Source organism: Sus scrofa, chromosome 8 (genome assembly GCF_054392235.1).
Source record: "Sus scrofa isolate SSC_HxYL_T2T_F1_AM1 chromosome 8, Sscrofa_HxYL_maternal_Yorkshire_Landrace_v2.0, whole genome shotgun sequence".
NCBI classification, from domain to species: Eukaryota; Metazoa; Chordata; class Mammalia; order Artiodactyla; family Suidae; genus Sus; species Sus scrofa.
In genome coordinates this window covers 102801763-102822593 of record NC_139390.1, presented here as the reverse complement: position 1 = coordinate 102822593, position 20831 = coordinate 102801763, and the positions used below count along the sequence as shown (strand labels likewise).

Here is a 20831-nt window from a genome sequence, read left to right as displayed (position 1 = left end):
TAACTTTGTAATGTCACCTGAAGTCTGGGAGAGTTATGCCTCCTGCTTAGTTATTGTTCCTCAGGATTGCTTTGGCTCCATATAAATTTTTGGATTGTTTGTTCTAGTTTTGTGAAAAATGTCATGGGTAATTTGATAGAGATTTCATGGAATTTGTATTGCTTTGGGTAGTATGGCCATTTTTAGAATATTAATTTTTCCTACCCAGTAGCATGGAATATCTTTCCATTTCTTTGAATCCTCTTTAATTTCCCTGATTAATGTTTTATAGTTCTCAGCATATAAATCTTTCACCTCCTTGGTCAGGTTTATTCCCAGGTATTTAACTTTTATTGGTGCAATTTAAAAAGGTATTGTATTTTTGTATTCCTTTTCTAATATTTCATTGTTTGTATGAAGAAATGCAACTGATTTCTGAATGTTAATCTTGTATCCTACTACTTTGCTGAATTTGTTGAAATGTTTGAGTAGTTTTTTCTCTTTTGCTTTAACTTCAAGTATAATAGGACATTTCTTAATATATTTTTATATGAAACATTGTTTTGCCAGTCTTCTAGAATTAGTTAAAATATAATAAGACAGTGCTTCACATTTATTTATATGAAGTTATTTTTGTCTATTATTCCAGTTTATCTTCCTTCTTATCAATGTAGGATTCTTTCCTGTAATGTCCATGAAAAGTGATGATCAATGTTGAAGAACTCTGTGCATTGCAAAGAAGCTCAATTTATTGTTAGAAACTCTAGTTCTTAGTGAGATCTTGCTCATACAGGCAGAAATATGCTGCCCTATAATTTTCCTCTGTGGAGATTTGAATTAGGAGGTAGAAAAATGCAGCTCCTGAGCATTAATTTTAAAAAGGGTGCTAAAATATCCCAAAGCTCAATTGTAAAATGGTTCCACTTAACACACATCACTCTTCATATAACTGAGATCATGTAAACTGGTCTAGCTATATGGAATTAGTTCTTTAAGGAAAAATATAAAAACGTGTATTCCGCATTTACACTAAACAATCTCAGTTGGGTACTCAGGCAAATGCATGAGTAGCACAAGGCAGATAAAGGCCAGTCCCCCAACTTCAGCACTTGCCCTCTGTTGTCTAACAATATAGTCATCTGAAATTCCAAAACCCAATAATGTCATAATATTTATTAGGAATAGGTGGTTTATTTTATTATCTAAATTACAAACTCTTTATTAGAATGTAACTTTCCCACTTAGATAATTATAAAATAACCTAAGGTTATGACAAAGTAAGTATTGGATGAAAGAAGAAAATGTGTGCCAACATAAAAGTCTGATAATGAAACTAAAATATATTTAGACAGGATATTTAATGACACCTATGCAAATCATCTCTATTTGTACTTAGAGAGTTTAAATGACTTACACTATCCAGTTGTGAGTGACATAAAAAACAGAAAAAAATTTCAAGAAGTTAAAAGTATGTTGTCGTATTATTACATTAATAAATCCTTTATTTTGAGCATATAGAAACTATACTTTTTTTTTTTTTTTTGGTCTTTTTAGGGCCGAATCCATGGCTTATGGAGGTTACCAGGCTAGGGGTCAAATCAGAGCTGCAGCCACTGGCCTACACCACAGCCACAGCAACACCAGATCTGAGCCATGTCTGTGACCTACACCACAAGTCACAGCGTCACAGCAACACGGGATCCTTAACCCACTGAGCAAGGCCAGGGATTGAACCTGCATCCTCATGGATGCTAGTCAGATTCATTTCCACTGAGCCACAATGGGAACTCCTAGAAACTATACATTTTATTGGCAGAAAAAAAAATTTCTTCCTTCTTGTGCCAGATACCAATATTAAAGAAATAGAGATTTGCATTACTACTAAATTGTGAGCCCTTATGTCTCATTCTAGCACTGCTGATTGGTTCCAGTTCTAACAACTGGAGCCATGAAAAATGAGTTTAATCCAGCTTCCATGTGACTGACCTTTAAATACTGGAAAACAGTTACCCATCCTCTTCTAGACTTGTCTTCTTCAGATTCAAAAAGTATGCCCCTTGTGAATAGCTTCAAGATTGGTCATTGTCATGATTACATTCCTGCAAAGACTTTATCATTTTCATTGTGTCCAAATATGACTCCCAGTGTCAAATGCAACAAATATCTGATGCCATGTTTACGCCAGGTGGTCATTTCACTCAACCTGCTTTGCCAACTCTGTTAAATAACATGGGAAATTAAAGGAAAAAATAAACATCCCATGTCCTTTTAATGGACTTGCTTAGCCTCTTAAACTTCCTGGAGCAATTTAGAGTTCTCAGGGGTACTCACTCAGGGTCTAGTCAACAGAAAGAAACCACATCAATTATTTGAAGAGAGAGATTTAATATAAAGAACTGTTAGCAAGGTGTTTACTAGGAAACTGAAAGGGTGAAGAGGAATTTTAAAGCATACAGCAGTAACTCTATGAAGTTGTTACTACCCTGTGTTAGCCTACCTCAGGGTAGATACTAAGACAGGATTGAACCTGCAAGGATTTTATTAAGAGGTAATGCCTGTAAAGGAAACCCGGAGGGAGCAGGGAAGGCTGAAATATAACCTGGGTGAAGGAGAAAGGGCCATAAAATCTGAAGAAGTTTTTACAAAGCTGCAGGAAAGTTACTGAGCCAAAGAGGCTGGTCAGAGGAGTCCCAGGTCTCCCTAGAATCTGCCCCAGTGTTCTGTCATGTTCCATCAGTATGGTCAATTAACTTCAGGTTTGCCAGATAAAAGATAAAACATCTAGTTACATTTGAATTTCAGATAAACAATGAATAAAATTTTAGTGTAAACATGCCTCAAATATTACATAGGATATCCTTATATTAAAAAGTTGCTTGTCTTTCAAAGTTAACTGACATCCATCCTATATTTTTATTTGTGAAATCTCTTTCTCAATCCTTATTATATTCCCTATCGCTGAAGATCTGTGAGGAGCATTCTCATGGCTACCACACACACTTGGGGCGAGAAGATGAAAGGTAAGAGGTTGGAATTATTAAAATTTCAAGACATAAAAGAGGACCTTGAGAAGGTGAAATTCAGACATCTAAGGAAAGGGTCCCTACTAGCTGGGTGGGGATAAAACCAGTTCTACAGAGGCTGGAAAACTACAAAGTGGATTCAGTTACTACTATGGGAAGAACTGCTGCTTCAAGGATGAAGAAGTGTTGCCAGATAGGACCACAGCAGAGAGGAAGGCAACCAAGAGCAAAGAGAAAACAGGAAAAAGCAAATCCATTCTACCTCTTCCAGCCTTGCAGTCTTCCTTAGCACCTGCTGCTGGCAGAGCCTCACATGGAGCTGCTGGAAAAGCAGAAATGCAGAGCAGAATATCAAGACTGGGTTTAGAATTTTAAGTAAAAATTTAGCCACTGGCACAAATGCAGATTACCAAAGATCACATCCAGTTAATGAAATGCTGGAAAATGATTGGCTCTTGGTCCTACATGATTTCAACATGACTCCTGACTTACAACTCTCATGATTTGATGGCGATGAGGTTTGGGACATGCCATCCCAAGGTATGGCACCTTGGCATATTGAATCTTTTAAGCTGAAGGAACTTGAGAAACAGCAGGTGTTGAGAGGACTCTCTCACCTTCTCTTTAAGCAGGTCCTAGGACCCTAATGTAAAATGTGCTTTCTCCACACCCAGAAGAAAGGACCATTCTTATCTCCAAAGACAGAAGGACTTTGGGAGAAATCTGAAAAAACAGGCTTTGCCAAGGTCTCCCAGTTTATACCCATGGCTTATGTCCTTTGTCCTATCACATTTCCCCTCTACTTTATACATTTATAAACACCTCCTACAGCTCAATACCAAAAACAAAACAAAACAAAAGACAAAAAATAACCCCATCAAAAAATGGGCAGAAGATGAAAGACTTAAATATATGACAGGACACCATCAAACTCCTAGAAGAAAACATAGGCAAAACACTCTCTGACATCAACATCATGAATATTTTCTCAGGTCAGTCTCCCAAAGCAATAGAAATTAGAGCAAAAATAAACCCATGGGACCTCATCAAACTGAAAAGCTTTTGCACAGCAAAGGAAACCCAAAAGAAAACAAAAAGACAACTTACAGAATGGGAGAAAACAGTTTCAAATGATGCAACTGACAAGGGCTTAATCTCTAGAATATATAAACAACTTATACAACTCAACAGCAAAAGAGCCAATCAATCAATGGAAAAATGGGCAAAAGACCTGAATAGACATTTCTCCAAAGAAGATATACAGATGGCCAACAAACACATGAAAAAATGCTCAACATCGCTGATTATAAGAGAAATGCAAATCAAAACTACCATGAGATATCACCTCACACCAGTCAGAATGGCCATCATTAATAAATCCACAAATAACAAGTGCTGGAGGGGCTGTGGAGAAAAGGGAACCCTCCTGCGCTGTTGGTGGGAATGTCAACTGGTACAGCCACTATGGAGAACAGTTTGGAGATACCTTAGAAATCTATACATAGAACTTCCATATGACCCCGCAATCCCACTCTTGGGCATCTATCCAGACAAAACTCTACTTAAAAGAGACACATGCACCCGCATGTTCATTGCAGCACTATTCACAATAGCCAGGATATGGAAACAACCTAAATGTCCATCGACAGATGATTGGATTCGGAAGAGATGGTATATATACACAATGGAATACTACTCAGCCATAAAAAAGAATGACATAATGCCATTTGCAGCAACATGGATGGAACTAGAGAATCTCATCCTGAGTGAAATAAGCCAGAAAGACAAAGACAAATGCCATATAATATCACTTATAACTGGAATCTAATATCCAGCACAAATGAACATCTCCTCAGAAAAGAAAATCATGGACTTGGAGAAGAGACTTATGGCTGCCTGATGGGAGGGGGAGGGAGTGGGAGGGATCGGGAGCTTGGGCTTATCAGACACAACTTAGAATAGATTTACAAGGAGATCCTGCTGAATAGCATTGAGAACTTTGTCTAGATACTCATGTTGCAACAGAAGAAAGGGTGGGGGAAAAATGTAATTGTAATGTATACATGTAAGGATAACCTGACCCCCTTGCTGTACAGTGGGAAAAAAAATATATAATTGCAGAAATGCAAAACACAAGGCATATAACATAGGATAGATTCACAGGAATCAAGTTTTATAGAACGCTTTTAGTGCATATCAAGGAGGCTGAGCTGTACTCTTTAGGCTCATTGATCCACTGAAAAGTTCTAAGGGATAGCAATTTTGCATTTTAGAAACACAGGTGGATCAATGGAAGTTTTATTTGAAATTGGCAAGGTGTAAGAGAGAGCCATTAGGAGGTGGTCACAAAATATGCACCTGTAGAGGAATGGAGATGATAGGAAAAATCTAAGAAATTCTAAGGAAGTAAAACTGGCAGGTGATGGGACATGAAGGGTGAGGGAGATAGCACTCAGATTTGTTTCCCAAGTGATGATACTGTGACAAAGATTACAGAAGGAGGAGTGCATCTGGTTTTGAGCATGTTGAATCTGAGATGCCTGTAGGAATCCCAAGGGGATATGTGTAACACAGAAGAATTCGCATGTGGGGCTCAGAGGAGGGTTAAGGAAGAGTGATGTGGATTGGAGAGCCATCAGATTGAGGATTTGGGGTTAACAGATGCAAACTATTGCCTTTGGAATGGATTAGCAATGAGATCCTGCTGTTTAGCACTGGGAACTATGTCTAGTCACTTATGATGGAGCATGATAATGTGAGAAAAAAGAATGTATACATGTACGTGTAACTGGGTCGCCTTGCTGTACAGTAGAAAATTGACAGAACACTGTAAACCAGTTATAACGGAAAAAATAAAAATCATTATAAACAAACAAACAAAAAAAATGGGCAGAAGATCTAAGACAATTCTCCAAAAAAGACATATGGATGGCAAAAAAACTCATGAAAAACACAGTTCAACACCCCTCATTATTAGAGAAATACAAATCAAAACCACTATGAGGTATTACCTTACACCAGAATGGCCATCATCAAAAAGTCTACAAACAATAAGTGCTAGAGAGGGTGTGGAGAAAAAGGAACCCTAGTACACTGTTGGTAGGATTGTAAATTGGTGCAACCACTGTGGAAAACAGTATGGAGATTCCTCAGAAAACTAAAAACAGAACTACCATTTGATCCAGCAATCCCACTCCTGGGCATCTATCCAGAGAAAACCACGACTCGCAAAGACACATGTACTCTGATGTTCATTGCAGCACTATTTGCAACAGCCAAGACATGGAAACAACCTAAATGTCCATCGACAGAGGAGTGGATCAAGAAGAGGTGGTACATATACACAATGGAATATTATAAGGAAAGAAATACTGGCATTTTTAGCAACATGGATGGACCTAGAAATTATCATGCTAAGTGAAGTCAGTTCAGACAATGAGACACCAGCATCAAATGCTATCACTTACATGTGGAATCTAAAAAAAGGACACAATGAAGTTCTTCACAGAACAGATATTGTCTCACAGACTTTGAAAAACTTATGGTTTCCAAATGAGACAGGTTAGGGGGTAGGGGATGTACTGAGGGTTTGGGATGGACATGCTGTAAAATTTGGTTGTGATGATTGTTGTACACCTATAAATGTAGTAAACTTCATTAAGTAATAAAAAAAACTAGTATAAAAATGTTCAGATTTAACCTGTTCTTCAAGTCATTTCCTTATGAAGGCTCCTGTGTCATATAAAACATATCAAGTAAATTTGTATGCTTTTTTTCCTTATTAATCTCTCTTTGTTTCAATTCCCAGCCAAGAGCCTAAAGGGGCAGAAGGAAGAGGTGTTTTTCCTCCCCTACATTGTTTTACCAAAAGATGCTGGTCACCAATTTCCATCCACCATTTCAAGAGGATTAAATTAACAGTCAATATGACTAGAGATGGATTTGCCTTTGCTTTTGAAATTCTCACCTTGAAAAAGCAAATGAGTTAAGATCTCAAGCCAGTAATGAAGACTGACAGAGGGTTGGGAGAGAATTCCAGTCTTGTGTTATGTAGAAAATAGCAGTAAATCTGAAAGTCTCCAGTAAACCTCATCACCAAGGAAAACAGGTATTACTAACCCCAGGTTGCCAATGGACTCTAATCCTTTAGGAAATGGAAGACCTTATAAGGTGTTATACAACATTAAGGAAGAGGATATATCATACCATACTTATGGTTTATAAAACATTATCCCAGACACAGAATTGTTTTGAGCCCTGTATATAACCCCACGTGGGGTGGGGGAGCTGATGACTGACCTCAATCCAGAATACAAGGAATAATTTTTGAAAGTTTTTAAGTGAAAAGGTGATACAGTCAGTTCTGTGCCCTTGAAGAGAATCTTGCCAGAGGGCAAAAGATGAGGACTTATCAGTAATTCACTCAAGGTAATGAGGCGAAAAAAATAAAATAAAATAAAGTCTGAAAGACAGGCCAAAAAAAAAAAAAAAAAAAGGTAATGAGGCTCTAAACTAAACCAGTACCTGGGAGCTAACACCAATCCACAACTGATGCCTTTTCTCCAAGTCAAAAAAAAGATTTTAAAGGCAATAAAAGGTGTAAAATATTTAACGACTAAAAGGGGAATTATATCTAGCTTTCAGTTTTCTTAACCTTTTTTTGGCATTCCTGCACCATTCACATCCATGCATTCACATGCAAATAATGCACATCAACCTTTCAAATGTGAACAGATGGAAAGAAAAGTAGGATCATTTTGGGTGGGATTTATGTGATCCAAATGAATGAGGATAAAATGTAAATAGCTGGAAAAAAGAATTCTCTGATTGTTCAATAATTGTTATTTTCATTTCAAGGGTTTCAAAAATAGAACAGTATCCTTTGCTAATTGCTTCCTCTATTAGTTATCTATTATTGCATAACAAATTTCCCCAAAACTTAGTAGATTAAAACAACAATAAACATTTATTATCTCTGGCAATTTCTGTGGGTCAGGAATTCTGGAGCAGCTTAGTTGGGTGTTCTGGCTTGAGGATTTTCAGGAGGCTAGGGTCAAGATATTAGCTGAGGCTACAGTTGTCTGAAGATTTGATAGAGCTGGAGGATCCCTTTTTAAGATGGCTTACACATGTGATTTGATTTTGAGGGGAGGTGTCCTCCTCGTAATTCTCTCCCAGGGGTGCTCCAGTGTTCCTTTGATGTGGCAGCTGGCTTCCCCCCAAGCAGGCAATCCAAGAGAGTGAGAGCCTGGCAGAAGAAATCGTTTTTAATGACCTAGCATTGGATATCACATAGCATCACTTCTACCACGTTCTATTCATCAGAAGCAGTTCACTAAGTCTTACCCACATTCAAGGGGAGGGGAATTAGTTTCTGCCTTTTTTTTTTTTTCTTTTTTTTTTTCGTCTTTTTGCTCTCTCTTGGGCCGCTCCCGCGGCATATGGAGGTTCCCAGGCTAGGGGTCCAATCGGAGCTGTAGCCACTGGCCTACGCCAGAGCCACAGCAACGCGGGATCCAAGCCGCGTCTGCAACCTACACCACAGCTCACAGCAATGCCGGATCGTTAACCCACTGAGCAAGGGAAGGGATCGAACCCGCAACCTCATGGTTCTTAGTTGGATTCGTTAACCACTGTGCCACGACGGGAACTCCTAGTTTCTGCCTTTTGAAAGGAGGTGTATTAAAGATTTCGTGAACATATTTTAAGATCCCCACACTTCCTTAACTTAGAAAAGGTTTTGGAATTTTGTGCTCCAAATAAAATTCCCAACTCATTGAACATTCACAAAACAGTGACCTGGGGATTGATATTTCAGTTGTCTAGTCAAAAACAGTTTGTCACTTTGCTCTGAGATGTTTAAGAGTTGTGTAGTTATAGATGAGAAAACTATAACCTTGTAATCCAAAGAGGAAAAAAGCCTAAAAAGACTAATAGTTTCATAACTTGAATTATTTTTCTTGAATTTCCATTGAAAGGACAGTTTTTGAAATTTAAGCTTCAGTGTCAGAGGAATGGAAAAGCCCTAATTCCTAGGAGTTTGATACTTATTAGGAATCACGAAGAATATTCTTACCTAGAAAACTGAAACATCATTACAGCCAAACAAGAAACATTTCTGCATTTATGTTTTAGGCAATTCTAGCTGGGAGGCTGGGAAATCAAGATCAAGGTATTGGTAGATACCCTGTCTGGTGACAGCTTGCTTCCCAGACAGCTGTTTTTTTACTGTAACATCACAAGGTGGAAAGGGTGAGGGATCTTCTGGGATATCTTTTATAAGGCACAAATCTCATTCATATAGGATACACCCTCCTGATCTAATCACCCTTAAAGGCCCTACTTCCTAATACCTTGGAGGTTAGGGTTTCAACATATGACTTTGAGGTGATATAAACATTCACTCCATTGCAATTTAGCTAAGTGGAAAAGAAAAGAATCCTCAAGATTTTGAGAATGCTGTCTAGGAGAAGAATCAAAGATCAATACCCTAATGACTTTGATTGCTTCTTATCTTCACTGATATGGCAATAAAACTTGCAGGCATGATTTGCTTTATTATTGCTTTCTCCTTTGGAAGGTCTGCAACTGTAGCTATTAGACCTAAAAGATAGGTAACCCTTACCTTCTGCTTCTTGGTTTGATTCTTGACTTCTGAGCTGAAATTGGGAGTTAACTTCAGAAAACAAACCTCAGAAAGTTAAGGCAAGTCTAGCTAAAAAGCAAAATGATACTTTGCCTAGAGCAGCAGTATTAACAAGGACCTTTTCAAACTGGTATCACTTCCTTCCCTCAGGAGCAAAATCCAATAGCTATTGCTCTTTTAATAGAAAACGTGCCCCATGATTATGGTGGGGGTGGGGGAAGGGGGGCTAGAGACTTTGGGACCATAAAAGGAAGAATGAAATGAATTTACAGAGACTAAAAAGCAATAAGATCATCCAGCATTGGCAGAAACCTGAATATCTACTTGTAAATCATGGGACTTGGTGGCAAAGGCACCATGGTGTTTGTTGTAAACATGTAGGAGAGAGGCATGCAATGGGGAAACTGAATACTAAGAGTTTAAGAGCTTGTGATATTAGGGGATCCCAGAGGCATCCTCTCTCACTTGGCTTCTACACTGAGTTTGAGAAGAAAAAAGTATTGATCTAAGTCAAATTAATCTTCTACCTCCTCAATCCAGGCTCATTTATAACTTTACACCATCTATTGGTGTCAGTGGTGTGATTCTCTCCAATACTAATTAATGGCTCATAAAGGGCTCTGTATACAGCAGGTAAACAGTAACTTCAAGGACCTAATCGTGAATTTTTACCAGTTTCCACTATGAGGAAGTTAAGTTTTCATCTCGATCTAAACCAGTGCAGTGTCCTTCTACTTATCTCCAAGCCCTCAGGGATCTGCCTTCTCACTTGCAGGAAGTTCAATTCTCTCCCTTTTTCATTGCATCCCTGCCTCTACTACCATGTTTCTATTGGATAGTTCAAGAAAAAGTTTAAAGTCTGGGCCTCTAAGCACAACTTTTAGGAAAGGTCCTTTTTACCTCTAACTTCAGTTAAGTCTTTCCTTTGTCATGTCCCTTCATACTGGAAGGGGAGTTTGACAGTATTGTAAAAGAGTGAGAAAGCCAGTTGGAAAGAAGAGAAACTTTTAAAAAAGAAAAGAAAAAAGAAAATGTTAGCTTTCAGAATCACTGTTTCACAGTGCAGTGCACTCACCACAAAAATCGAGAGTCTTGCCTTACACGCCAAGATTTGCCACTGAATTACATATGACTTTGTGAAAGTCATTTAATTTTCTGGGTCTTAGTTTCCATCTCTCTCAAATGAGAAAACTGGACCAATTAATGTAAAGTATGTTGTAATTCTAAAATAATGTGATTCTGGAGTTCCTGTCGTAGTGCAGTGGTTAACGAATCTGACTAGGAACCATGAGGTTGCAGGTTCAATCCCTGGCCTTGCTCAGTGGGTTAAGGATCCAGCGTTGCTGTGAGCTGTGGTGTAGGTTGTAGACGCTGCTTGGATCCCGCGTTGCTGTGGCTCTGACGTAGACTGATGGCTACAGCTACCCCTAGCGTGGGAATCTCCATGTGCCACTTGAGAGCAGCCCTAGAAAAGGCAAAAAGACAAAAAATAAAAAAATAAAAATAAATAAAATGACGTGATTCTATATCAACATCCCTCAAAAACATTGACCCTGTGGTATTTGCCACTATACTTAGGGCCTAACAAATTATGTTCTACATCTGGACATGACCCCTTTTAAAGCCAGTATGAAAACTATTCTGAAAGGTACTTGAGAAGTAAGCAGGCAGTTGGGGGGCAGCTGCATAACGGTTGGTTGCTTAATTTCATAATACAGTTGACCCTCCATATCCATGGGTTCCTCATCTGCTTGAGGAAGGCCAACTCTACTGGACTATTTTATACAAGAGACTGGCACCTCCTCAGATTTTGGTGTGAGGGGTGGGGGCAGGGGGTACTCCTGGAACTAGTCCCCTGCAGTTACAACCACTCTGCCCCTCCAAGACCTATCACTTCTTTCCCTTTCTACTTCCTTCTATACTTCTCTACCCCAGATTCCTAACATCTCTCCAGGGGTTGAAATCACAGTGAGAATCACCAGTATCTTCAGAGCCCTCCCAGGGCTGCCGGTTAGATGGTGGGGGCAGCAAAATACCTTACATTTTAAAAGTAAGAATCATCTGATGGAAGAGGTAGAATTGTTTTTGGACTTATTTAGTTAGTCCCTTTTGCTTCTCAAAATAAACATCTTTGTGCTCAGTTAAAAAGCGTTCCAAGATGTTCACAAGAGAAGGGGAAATTCTTGCCAAAAACTTAAGCCCAGCCAGACAGGGATACTGAAATTTTGCTGCCTGTGGAAGCACGTGGCCAGGCAGGACTTTGGCATAAAAACAATAATCTGTGCTTGAATGATGGCAGTGTAGACTTCTGGTGGTTCAGAAGCTATGATCAGAGGACCCAGGCAGAGTGTATGGGATCCAACAACTCCATCGATAGTTCCCATTCACTTACAGTTCATAGTGCACTCTTGTCTATTTACAGAACTTACAACTTGACAAACCTTGGTCCTTATGGTTGGAGGGGTAAAGAAAAATACTTCTCTCACTCTTCTCACAGTTTTAGTTCTGCTTCCAATTCTGAGCAGTTGCAAAACGCTCCAGAAGATTTAGGCCCAAGAGCCCTGTCTGCAGTTTTATAGTGTTGTGACCCTGGACAATATACTTTATCTCTGAGCTGCAACTTTCTCATCCATAAAATGATGATAATAATACCTGTTCTACTTTCCTTATAGGAATGTTGTGAAGATAAAATAAAATAACATAAATGAAAACACTTTGTACATTAAAAGGAACTGTATAAACACAAGCTATTTTTAGTTATCAGGTGTCTCCTCTGCTCTGCTCTTTCCTTTACTCATCTGTTTCTGTGGTGTACTTTAAGCATCTTCATAGTCTGAGATTCAGTGTTTTCTTAGTCTGAGATTCTCACTTGGTTGATACCCAGTTTCTTAAACATGATGGGCTTGTTACCAACCAAACAAACATGCATCTGTAGGTCTATCTAGCACCTCATTCAGAAGCAAATATACAACCTTTAGTAGAAACTCATTCATTTCAGCAGTAATGGGTGGAGTGCTTAATGAGTTGGTGTCCTGTGTTAGGGATACAAAACGAATGGGCAGGTCCAACCCTGAAGGAAAACATCATCAGATCCAAGCATCTCAGAGCCAAATAGGTAATCAGATCTATTACGTAAACTGCAGCTGAATCTTCTCTCTCTGGCCTCTGCTCCTTGAAGCTCAGATCTCTTTGGACAATTTGGGTCAAAATGTGAAGTCCTTCAAACCTGTTTTTTAGAGAAAGCAGGTAAATCTATTCAAGCCTCCTTGAATTTATTTAGCACATCCCTATGTTAACTGACCCCATATCTCCCTCTTTATTCCTAACTCAATACCTAATTCAATTCTGAGGTTCTGCCAGTGTGAGATTCCACATTAGGCAATGAGAACTTATTCCACTTACATCTACATAGCTTATCTATCAGGACTGAGAACTAAGACCACCTGTGCAGCATGACTTACTGCTCTAGAAAATTCTTGCTCAGGAAGACAAACTTGTAGAGCAATAAATAATTTCATTGTTTGCCTCAGGAAATTCCCCCAAACCAATCTATTTGGTTATGTTCTCAAGACCATAGATTAATTACATGCTAATTAATTACCTGGTAGTGAATTAATGGTTCTCTTATCAAATGGCTATTTTTCAAGATTTGCTTTAAGACACTCTTAGCCATGTCCATCAGTCTCAAACCACTATATCATAAACTTTTCCCAATCTTAACCCAATCCCCACTTTAAAGACCCACATCCCAAACCCTATAAATTTCTGCCTCTGACCTCCTCTTCTGAGGTATTCCTAAGTCTGTTCAAAGTGGAACTCTCCCTCACTGCAGTAGCTTTAACCAACTTAGCCAAGCTTGAGCAACAGGTTATTTTGGTGACTTCTTGGAGAGTTTGCAGTTGACAGCTTTGTGAATCAAGTAGCAGAGCAAGAAAAACAGGGAAGATTAAAAAATTTTTTTACATCTGCCATTTCTTTTTTTAAAAAAGAACTTTAGGGAGTTGCCATTGTGGCTCAGTGGCCTAAGAACCTTACATAGTATCTCTGAGGATGCGAGTTTGATCCTAAGCCTTGCTCAGTGGGTTAAGGATCCCTGTTGCCATGGCTATGGCATAGGCCTCAACAGCAGCTCCAATTTGACCCCTAGCCAAAGAAATTCCATCTGCCGCAGATATGAGCCTAAAAACAAAAACAAAAACAAAAAGCAAAACATCTATGGTCATCATCATGTGAAAACTCAGAATTTTGTTGGCATTCCTTATTATTTGATTTCAAATAGTTTTTATTTTGAATTACCTATGAGGTAGTACACCATAATTGTTTTATTGCTTGGAGCTTCTAGAGGGTTCCATTCAGTCTTGGCTATCTCTAAAAATCTTTCTGACACAAAACCCTCTCTATCCTATCCATTATGTTTCCATTATATGTTAGAAAGTGGTTAGCTAGTTGTGTTCATGCTAAAGTATTTGACTAATATTTGAGGAACTTAACTGAAAATCTTAAGAGGGGCTATGTTAGAGCTAGCTCACTGTTCACACTAAGCAAAATGGCTTGAAATCTGGCTCTCTTAACCAGTTTGAAACTTGGAAGCTTATCAAAAATGTCATACGTGGAAATGCGCATTGTGGCACTTGTTTAAATTCATGAAATAGCAGTCATTTCAGAGAGAGGAGGTTGGTGAGTCAGAAGCCAATCTTACAGTTCTGTTTGATCCTTGCCAAACATAGCCTATTCTGAGTTTAAAAACTGAGAGTTGAAGCCAATATAGCAATCATCATAGTTGTCATGCTCCATGATACCACGATCCTGATATCATAATATTACATCTATGTATTTTCTAAATCATTTTAAGTTGCAAAAGGAAATATTTAAATTTAATATCTGTCTTTGACTTCAGAAAACTTAAAATCCTTCTTGTAAGTATGCATCCCATTATAAATTGAGTCAATTTTTTTTTCCTTGTGGATACCTTTTATTTAGGTTTATTTCAGAAAATCTAAAGTATGTAGTATTTTAAATTCTTTTACATGTAGAAATTTAACATAACCTCATTTGCTAAGTAGGTAAGCTGAGAAAACTACCATTTCTTGAGTACTTGTGTGCCCACTGGAGACCAAGATACTTTCAAACAAATTAAGTTTATTTTGACAACAACCCTGAGATGGGTGATAATCTCCCTGTTTTAAAGCTGGCAAAGCCAAAGCTCAGAATTCAACTTATTTATTTTTATTTTTATTTTTAATTTTAATTTCTAACCTCCTTCCTTCCTTCCTTGGCTGTACTTGTGGTATGCAGACATTCCTGGGCCAGGATCAAACTCATGCCACAGCAGTAACCTGAGCCACAGCAGTGATAATGCTGACTCTTAACTCACTAGGTCACAGGGAACTCCTAACCATTAAAAAAAAAATTGAAATTAATTAATTTATAATGCTGTGTTAGGAGTTCTCATCCTGGCTCAGTGGAAATGAATCTGACTAGCATCCTTGAGGATTCAAGTCTGATCCCTGGCCTCGCTGTGGCTGTGGCATAGGCCAGAGACTACATCTCCAACTCGACCTCTAGCCTGGTAACCTCCATATTCCTCAGGTGGGACCCTAAAATAAAAAGACCAAAAAAAGAGAGAGAGAAACAATGCCATATCAGTTTCAGGTGTGCAGCAAAGTAATTCTGAAATATATTATACAATAATATATACATATTATAAATTCATATGTGTACACATATATTTTCTCTTTTAGATTATTTTACATTATAGGTTATTACAAGATATTTAATATAGTTCCCTGTGCTATATAGTAGGTCCTTGTGCGTTAACTAGTTTATATATAGTAGGGTATATATGTTAATCCCAAGTTCCTAATTTATTCCCCTGCCCCACTACCCAGTGTAGTAACTGTACTTTCGTTTTCAAAGTCTATATGAGTCTGTTTCTGTTTTGTAAATAAATTGTTATATCATTTATTTATTCATTTTTCTTTATTGGCTGCAGCTGCAGCATATGGAAGTTCCTGGGCCAGTGATCAAATCTGAGCTGGGAACGTGAACCACGCCACAGCTGCAGCAGAGCCGGATGCTTAATCCAATGTGCCATGCCGGGAATTGAACCAGTGCCTCCTTAACCGGCTGCACCACAGCAGGAACTCCATATGTCATTTTTTAAGATTCCACATATAAGTGATATCATGTGGTATTTGTCTTTGTCTCACTTACTTCAGTTAATATGATAATATCTAGGTTCATCCATGTTGTTGCAAATGGCATTATTTCATTCTTTTTATGGCTAAGTAATATTCCATTGTGTATATGTACCACATCTTCTTTATCTGTTCCTCTGTTGGTGAACATTTAGGTTTCTTCAATGTCTCGGCTATTGTAAATATTGTTGCAGTGAACACGGGGTGCATATATCTTTTCAAATTATGGTTTTCCCTGGATATACGCCCAAGGAAGTGAGACTGCTGGATCATATGATAGTTCTATTTTTAGTTTTTTGAGGCACCTCCAAAATGTTTTCCAGAGTGGTTGTACCACTTTATGTTCCAACCAACAGTGTAGGAAGGTTCCCTTTTCTCCTCACCCTCTTTAGCATTTATTTGTAGACATTTTGATGGCCATTCTGACCAGTATGAGGTAATGCTTCATTGTAGCTTTGATTTGCATTTCTCTAATAATTAGTGATATTGAACATTTTTTCATGTGTTTTTTTGGCCATCTGTATGTCTTCTTTGGAGAAATGTCTATTTAGGTCTTATGCCTATTTTTGCTTGGGTTTTTTGTTGTTGTTGTTGTTGTTATTGAGTTGTAAGAGCTGTTTATATATTTTGGAGAATAAGCCCTTGTTGGTCAAATCACTTGCAAGTATTTTCTCCCATTCCTTAGGTTTTTTTAGTTTCCTTTGTTCTGCAAAAGCTTTTAAGTTTAATTAGATCCTATTTGTTTATTTTTGCTTTTTGTTTCCATTATTCCACAAGACAGATCCAAAAAAAATTGCTGCAATTTATGTCAAAGAGTGTTTTCCTCTGGGAGTTTTGTAGTATCCAGTATTACATTTAGGTCTTTAATCTATTCAGAGTTTATTTTTGTGTATGGTATTAGAGAATGTTGTAATTTCATTCTTTTACATGTAGCTGTTCAGTTTTCTCGTCACCACTTATTGAAGAGACAGTCTTTTCTGTGTTGTATATTCTTGCGTTCTTTGTCATAGATTAATTGACCATAAGTGCGTGGATTTATTTCTGAGCTTTCTATCCTTCTCCATTGATTTATGTGTCTGTTTTTGTGCTAGTACCATAATGTTTTGATTACTGTAGCTTTGCAGTATAGTCTGAAGTCAGGGAGCTGGATTCCTCTAACTCCATTTTTCTTTCTCAAGATTGTTTTGACTATTTGGGGTCTTTTGTGTTTTTGTACAAATTTAAAAATTTTTTGTTCTAATTCTGTGAAAAATGCCATCGGTGATTTGATGGGATTTGCTTTGAATCTATAGATTGCTTTGGGTAGTTTAGCCATTTTAGCAATCTTGATTCTTCCAATCCAAGAACACAGTATATCTTTCCATCTATTTGTGTCATTTTCAATTTTTGCCTTAGTAATTTATTAAAGATCTTGTGAGTAAGTGGTAGAGTCAAGATGTAACCTAGTTTTACCTGATTTAAAAGCCTAATCTTGTTTTAATATCTCAATGTAATACTTTAAGACAGTATCACAATGGCTGCACCCATGGCATATGGAAGTTCCCAGGCCAGGTACTGAATCCCAGTTGCTACTGCAAACTATACCACAGCTTCAGCAATGCCAGATTGTTAACCCACTGCACCACAGCAGGAACTCCCAAGTTCTAACAACTTTCGAATTGTCTTTGTCTTCCAATTCTATCATTAGTAAGCATTAGCGAACTATATCATTTTCAAAAAATATAAAATTTTTTTAAAAAACAGGAACCAAAGCTCGAATAATATCTTTATATACTGATGGGCCAATGAAGATTAAGGATCTCACTTAAGCAAATAAATTGTTATCCTAAGATGAAACTATGAACCATAGCCTATTCTTGAATTTGCTAATTTGTCTTCTCTCTTTGAAAACATTTACTCTCTGTTTCTGATATATACATAGCCATTTTATGTATTTTTAAATATTTCGTCTTTGGAATATTATATGTCCTTTATCTTATCAAAAATTACTTTTCTAATCTTGAAATTCTATTACGTTTTATAATCAAATGGAAAGATATTATTTTTCAAAAATCCACATGATTAACAACAACAGTTCATATAATAGGAAACTCTAGTATCTTTATTTAGAAGAAGAAACATCTTTACTACTATATTCAGTACATCTGCTTTTTTTAGCTAAAGATTCAAGATACTGAAGAAACAAAGTTGCATTGGACTATTTCTCTTTTTTAAATGTTATTTAACAAGTCTCTGAGTGATCAGGAAAGATTCTTCTTCTGCTTATTTTTGTCTTATGCTTTTTTCCTCTTGGTCTGTTTTCTATCCCATTTCATTTTTACGCCTTCTTACTTTTAAGGACACATATCACACCCTGAAAATGCTGCTTGCACATCTCTATTCTGTTTATGACTAGGGTAATGTCATTGGCATTTTAATATTTTACAGCAGCAGTCATGACCAGACATTCCTCTCCTCATTTTTCCTTTTTCCTTTCTATCTGTTACTCTTTATTTTGCTTAAGCCTGAATAATAGAATACCTATATGAAATTGAAAGAAAGCTAATTTTTAAAAAGGAATGGCCATAACTTTGAGAAAAAAAAAAACAAAAACAAATACATAGCCTGACTACTTCACAAGTAGCAAGCTGGCAGGAACCTTGGAATGTGAAGCCAGTGAAAAGGATGCAGCTCTGCTGGAAGAGAGTAGTTTTCTGGTTGGCCTGACTACTTGAGAGAGGTTATAGGGAGTGTGGAAAACCTGATAGCAGATGGAAGTTCCCAGGCTAGGGGTCAAATCAGAGCTGCAGCTGACGCCTACATACGTCAGCCACAGCCACAGTGACACTGGATCCGAGCTGCATCTGTGACCAATACCACAGCTTAGGACAATGTCAGACCCTTAACCCACTGAATCAGGCCAGGGATCGAACCTACATCCTCATGGAGACTATGTAAGGTCTTTAATTCACTGAGCCACAATGAGAACTCTGGAAATCTGACTTTCTTGTAATAAGAAATGCCTTTTGGGAATTCTACACAGAAAACAAATAAAGGCTCACCAATCACCTATGTGGTTCCATTCTACATTCAGAGCAAGGCAGCAATCTCTTGGTTATTCTTTGGCAGGTTTCTTTTACTGTGGCAAAAAGCCTGAACTGAACTGATGACCTTCCAGATGTGTATTTAAAATAGTGTATCTGAATGGGTAAAATAACATAACTGCTGTCTTCAATTCAGGCATAGTATAAAGGGAGAGAAACCACCACTGGCTTCTTTATTTACACAGTGACACTTCAGCCTTTCTTTATCTTTCACTCCCATGTTCTTACTCTCTGAACTTTAAAAGTCTCAATAGTAGAAGTTATAAGTGGCTTAAAGAAAGCCAAGCTCTTGATGAGAGAAATCTGTTACCAAAGCCCTGAATTGCTACTAGTAATAGCAATTGTGGAATTTAAAAAATTTTTCCCAGTACTATCAAAATTATCCATTCACTTGTCAACCATTGTTTTTGTTTGTTTTGGGTTTTGTTTGTTTGCTTGCTTTTTAGGGCTGCACCCATGGCATATGGAATTTCCCAGGCTAGGTAGGGGTTGAATCAGAGCTACAGTTGCTGACCTATGCCATAGCTACAGCAACTCAGGATCTGAGCCACATCTGCAACCTATACCACAGCTCACAGCCAGATACTGGACCCACTGAGTGAGTCCAGGGATCAAACCCACATCCTCATGGATACTAGTCAGATTCATTTCCACTGAACAACAATGGAAACTCCAACCAATATTTATGGAAAACCTACTATGTGCTAGAAACTCTTAGGTGATGGGAGATACAGAAAGGTACAAGACAGGCAAGGCTCCTGAGCTCACAGTGGGGGATGGGGAGGAGATACACAATAAACACATAAATGATAAATGAACAGAATATTTTCAGATAATAAAGACAATAAGACAAGGTGATGTAATGGAGAATGACTCTGGGCTGTGATTATTTCAGATTGGGTCATGTAGGTCACAAAGTCTCTATAAACAGAAAATAGGGCAGAATTTCTTAGACTTTGTGGAGAACTTTAAAACCTGTCTATTCTACTTTACCTTCATGGTAAGGTGTTTTCCTTGCTTTATAGAGGAGAAGACATAAGTCCTGGAAATTTATCTACGTTATGGATAAGAAAACTAAGATTAATGGAAGTTAAAGTTGTGTCACAAACAGGTGGTACACAGCTATCTCATACAGTGCCTGAGCAGGTATGGCCCTATAAGCAATGGCTTGGCCATCAGACATCTCCTTTGTACTTATTAGAAGGCAGTGTCCTTTTCTCAGGACAAATGTCCTTATCCACTGCATAACCTATGCAATTGTACATGACGCTGGTGTATCTTGGAACCAGAAGGTGATTCCCTTGCTTTTCTGATTGGGTAGAAGAACAAGTCCTCAATGAACAGACAGGCTTTCCTTATGGAATGTGTGGGTGACTGATGTCCCTTTAGTTCTACAAGTTAGGAGTCATTTTCTGGGAGAAGGGTGTAATGAAAATTTGAGGGACCCGTCAAAGGCAGGCATGTCTTAACTGTTGGTAAGCAGAGATTTTTGCTAAAAAGGATAAGGAAATCATCCTTAGAGAATTTTCCTAGGGAAGGAACTGACCTCGCTTAACTAAAATTTAAAATCAGAGAAAACTATTAGCATGGACCAGAGTATCCAAACTAAGGATAAAAGCAGATAAAAGAAATACCTGGTATAACATTGGCTTGAGGTATAAAAAGGTGGAGCCAGAGAGTATTGAAGTAGAAAGAAGAAAAGAATTCAGTGGTATGGATCCATAAGTGATCCTACATAATATCTGAGAGGATTAGGTTCATGTGCAAGTAAGAAAGACCCTAAATACAGGCATACCTCATTTTGTTGTATTTCCCCTTATTGCGCTGCACAAATAATTGCATTATTGTTTGTTTTTATGAATCGAAGGTTTGTAGTAACCCTGCATTGTGAGATGATGGTTAG

The 20831-nt window shown here is 37.9% G+C and overlaps 1 protein-coding gene across 3 annotated transcripts in view; it reads left to right on the top strand.

Moving 5' to 3' along the window:
• Positions 1-20831, top strand: part of LOC146400960 (uncharacterized) — a 285838-nt gene that overhangs the window by 250769 nt on the left and 14238 nt on the right. The window contains exon 5 of one of the 3 annotated variants that reach the window (XR_014813052.1): positions 6811-7110. The exons of 1 other annotated variant lie outside the window; for it this stretch is intronic. Coding sequence is in view for 1 of the 2 variants with exons in the window: in XM_084972961.1 (XP_084829087.1) it covers positions 2944-3003 (60 nt within the window). In the remaining variant the exon portion in view is untranslated. Of the gene's footprint in view, positions 1-2943; positions 3122-6810; positions 7111-20831 lie in introns of those variants that run through there. One more of the 3 variants, XM_084972961.1, reaches the window with a different exon arrangement.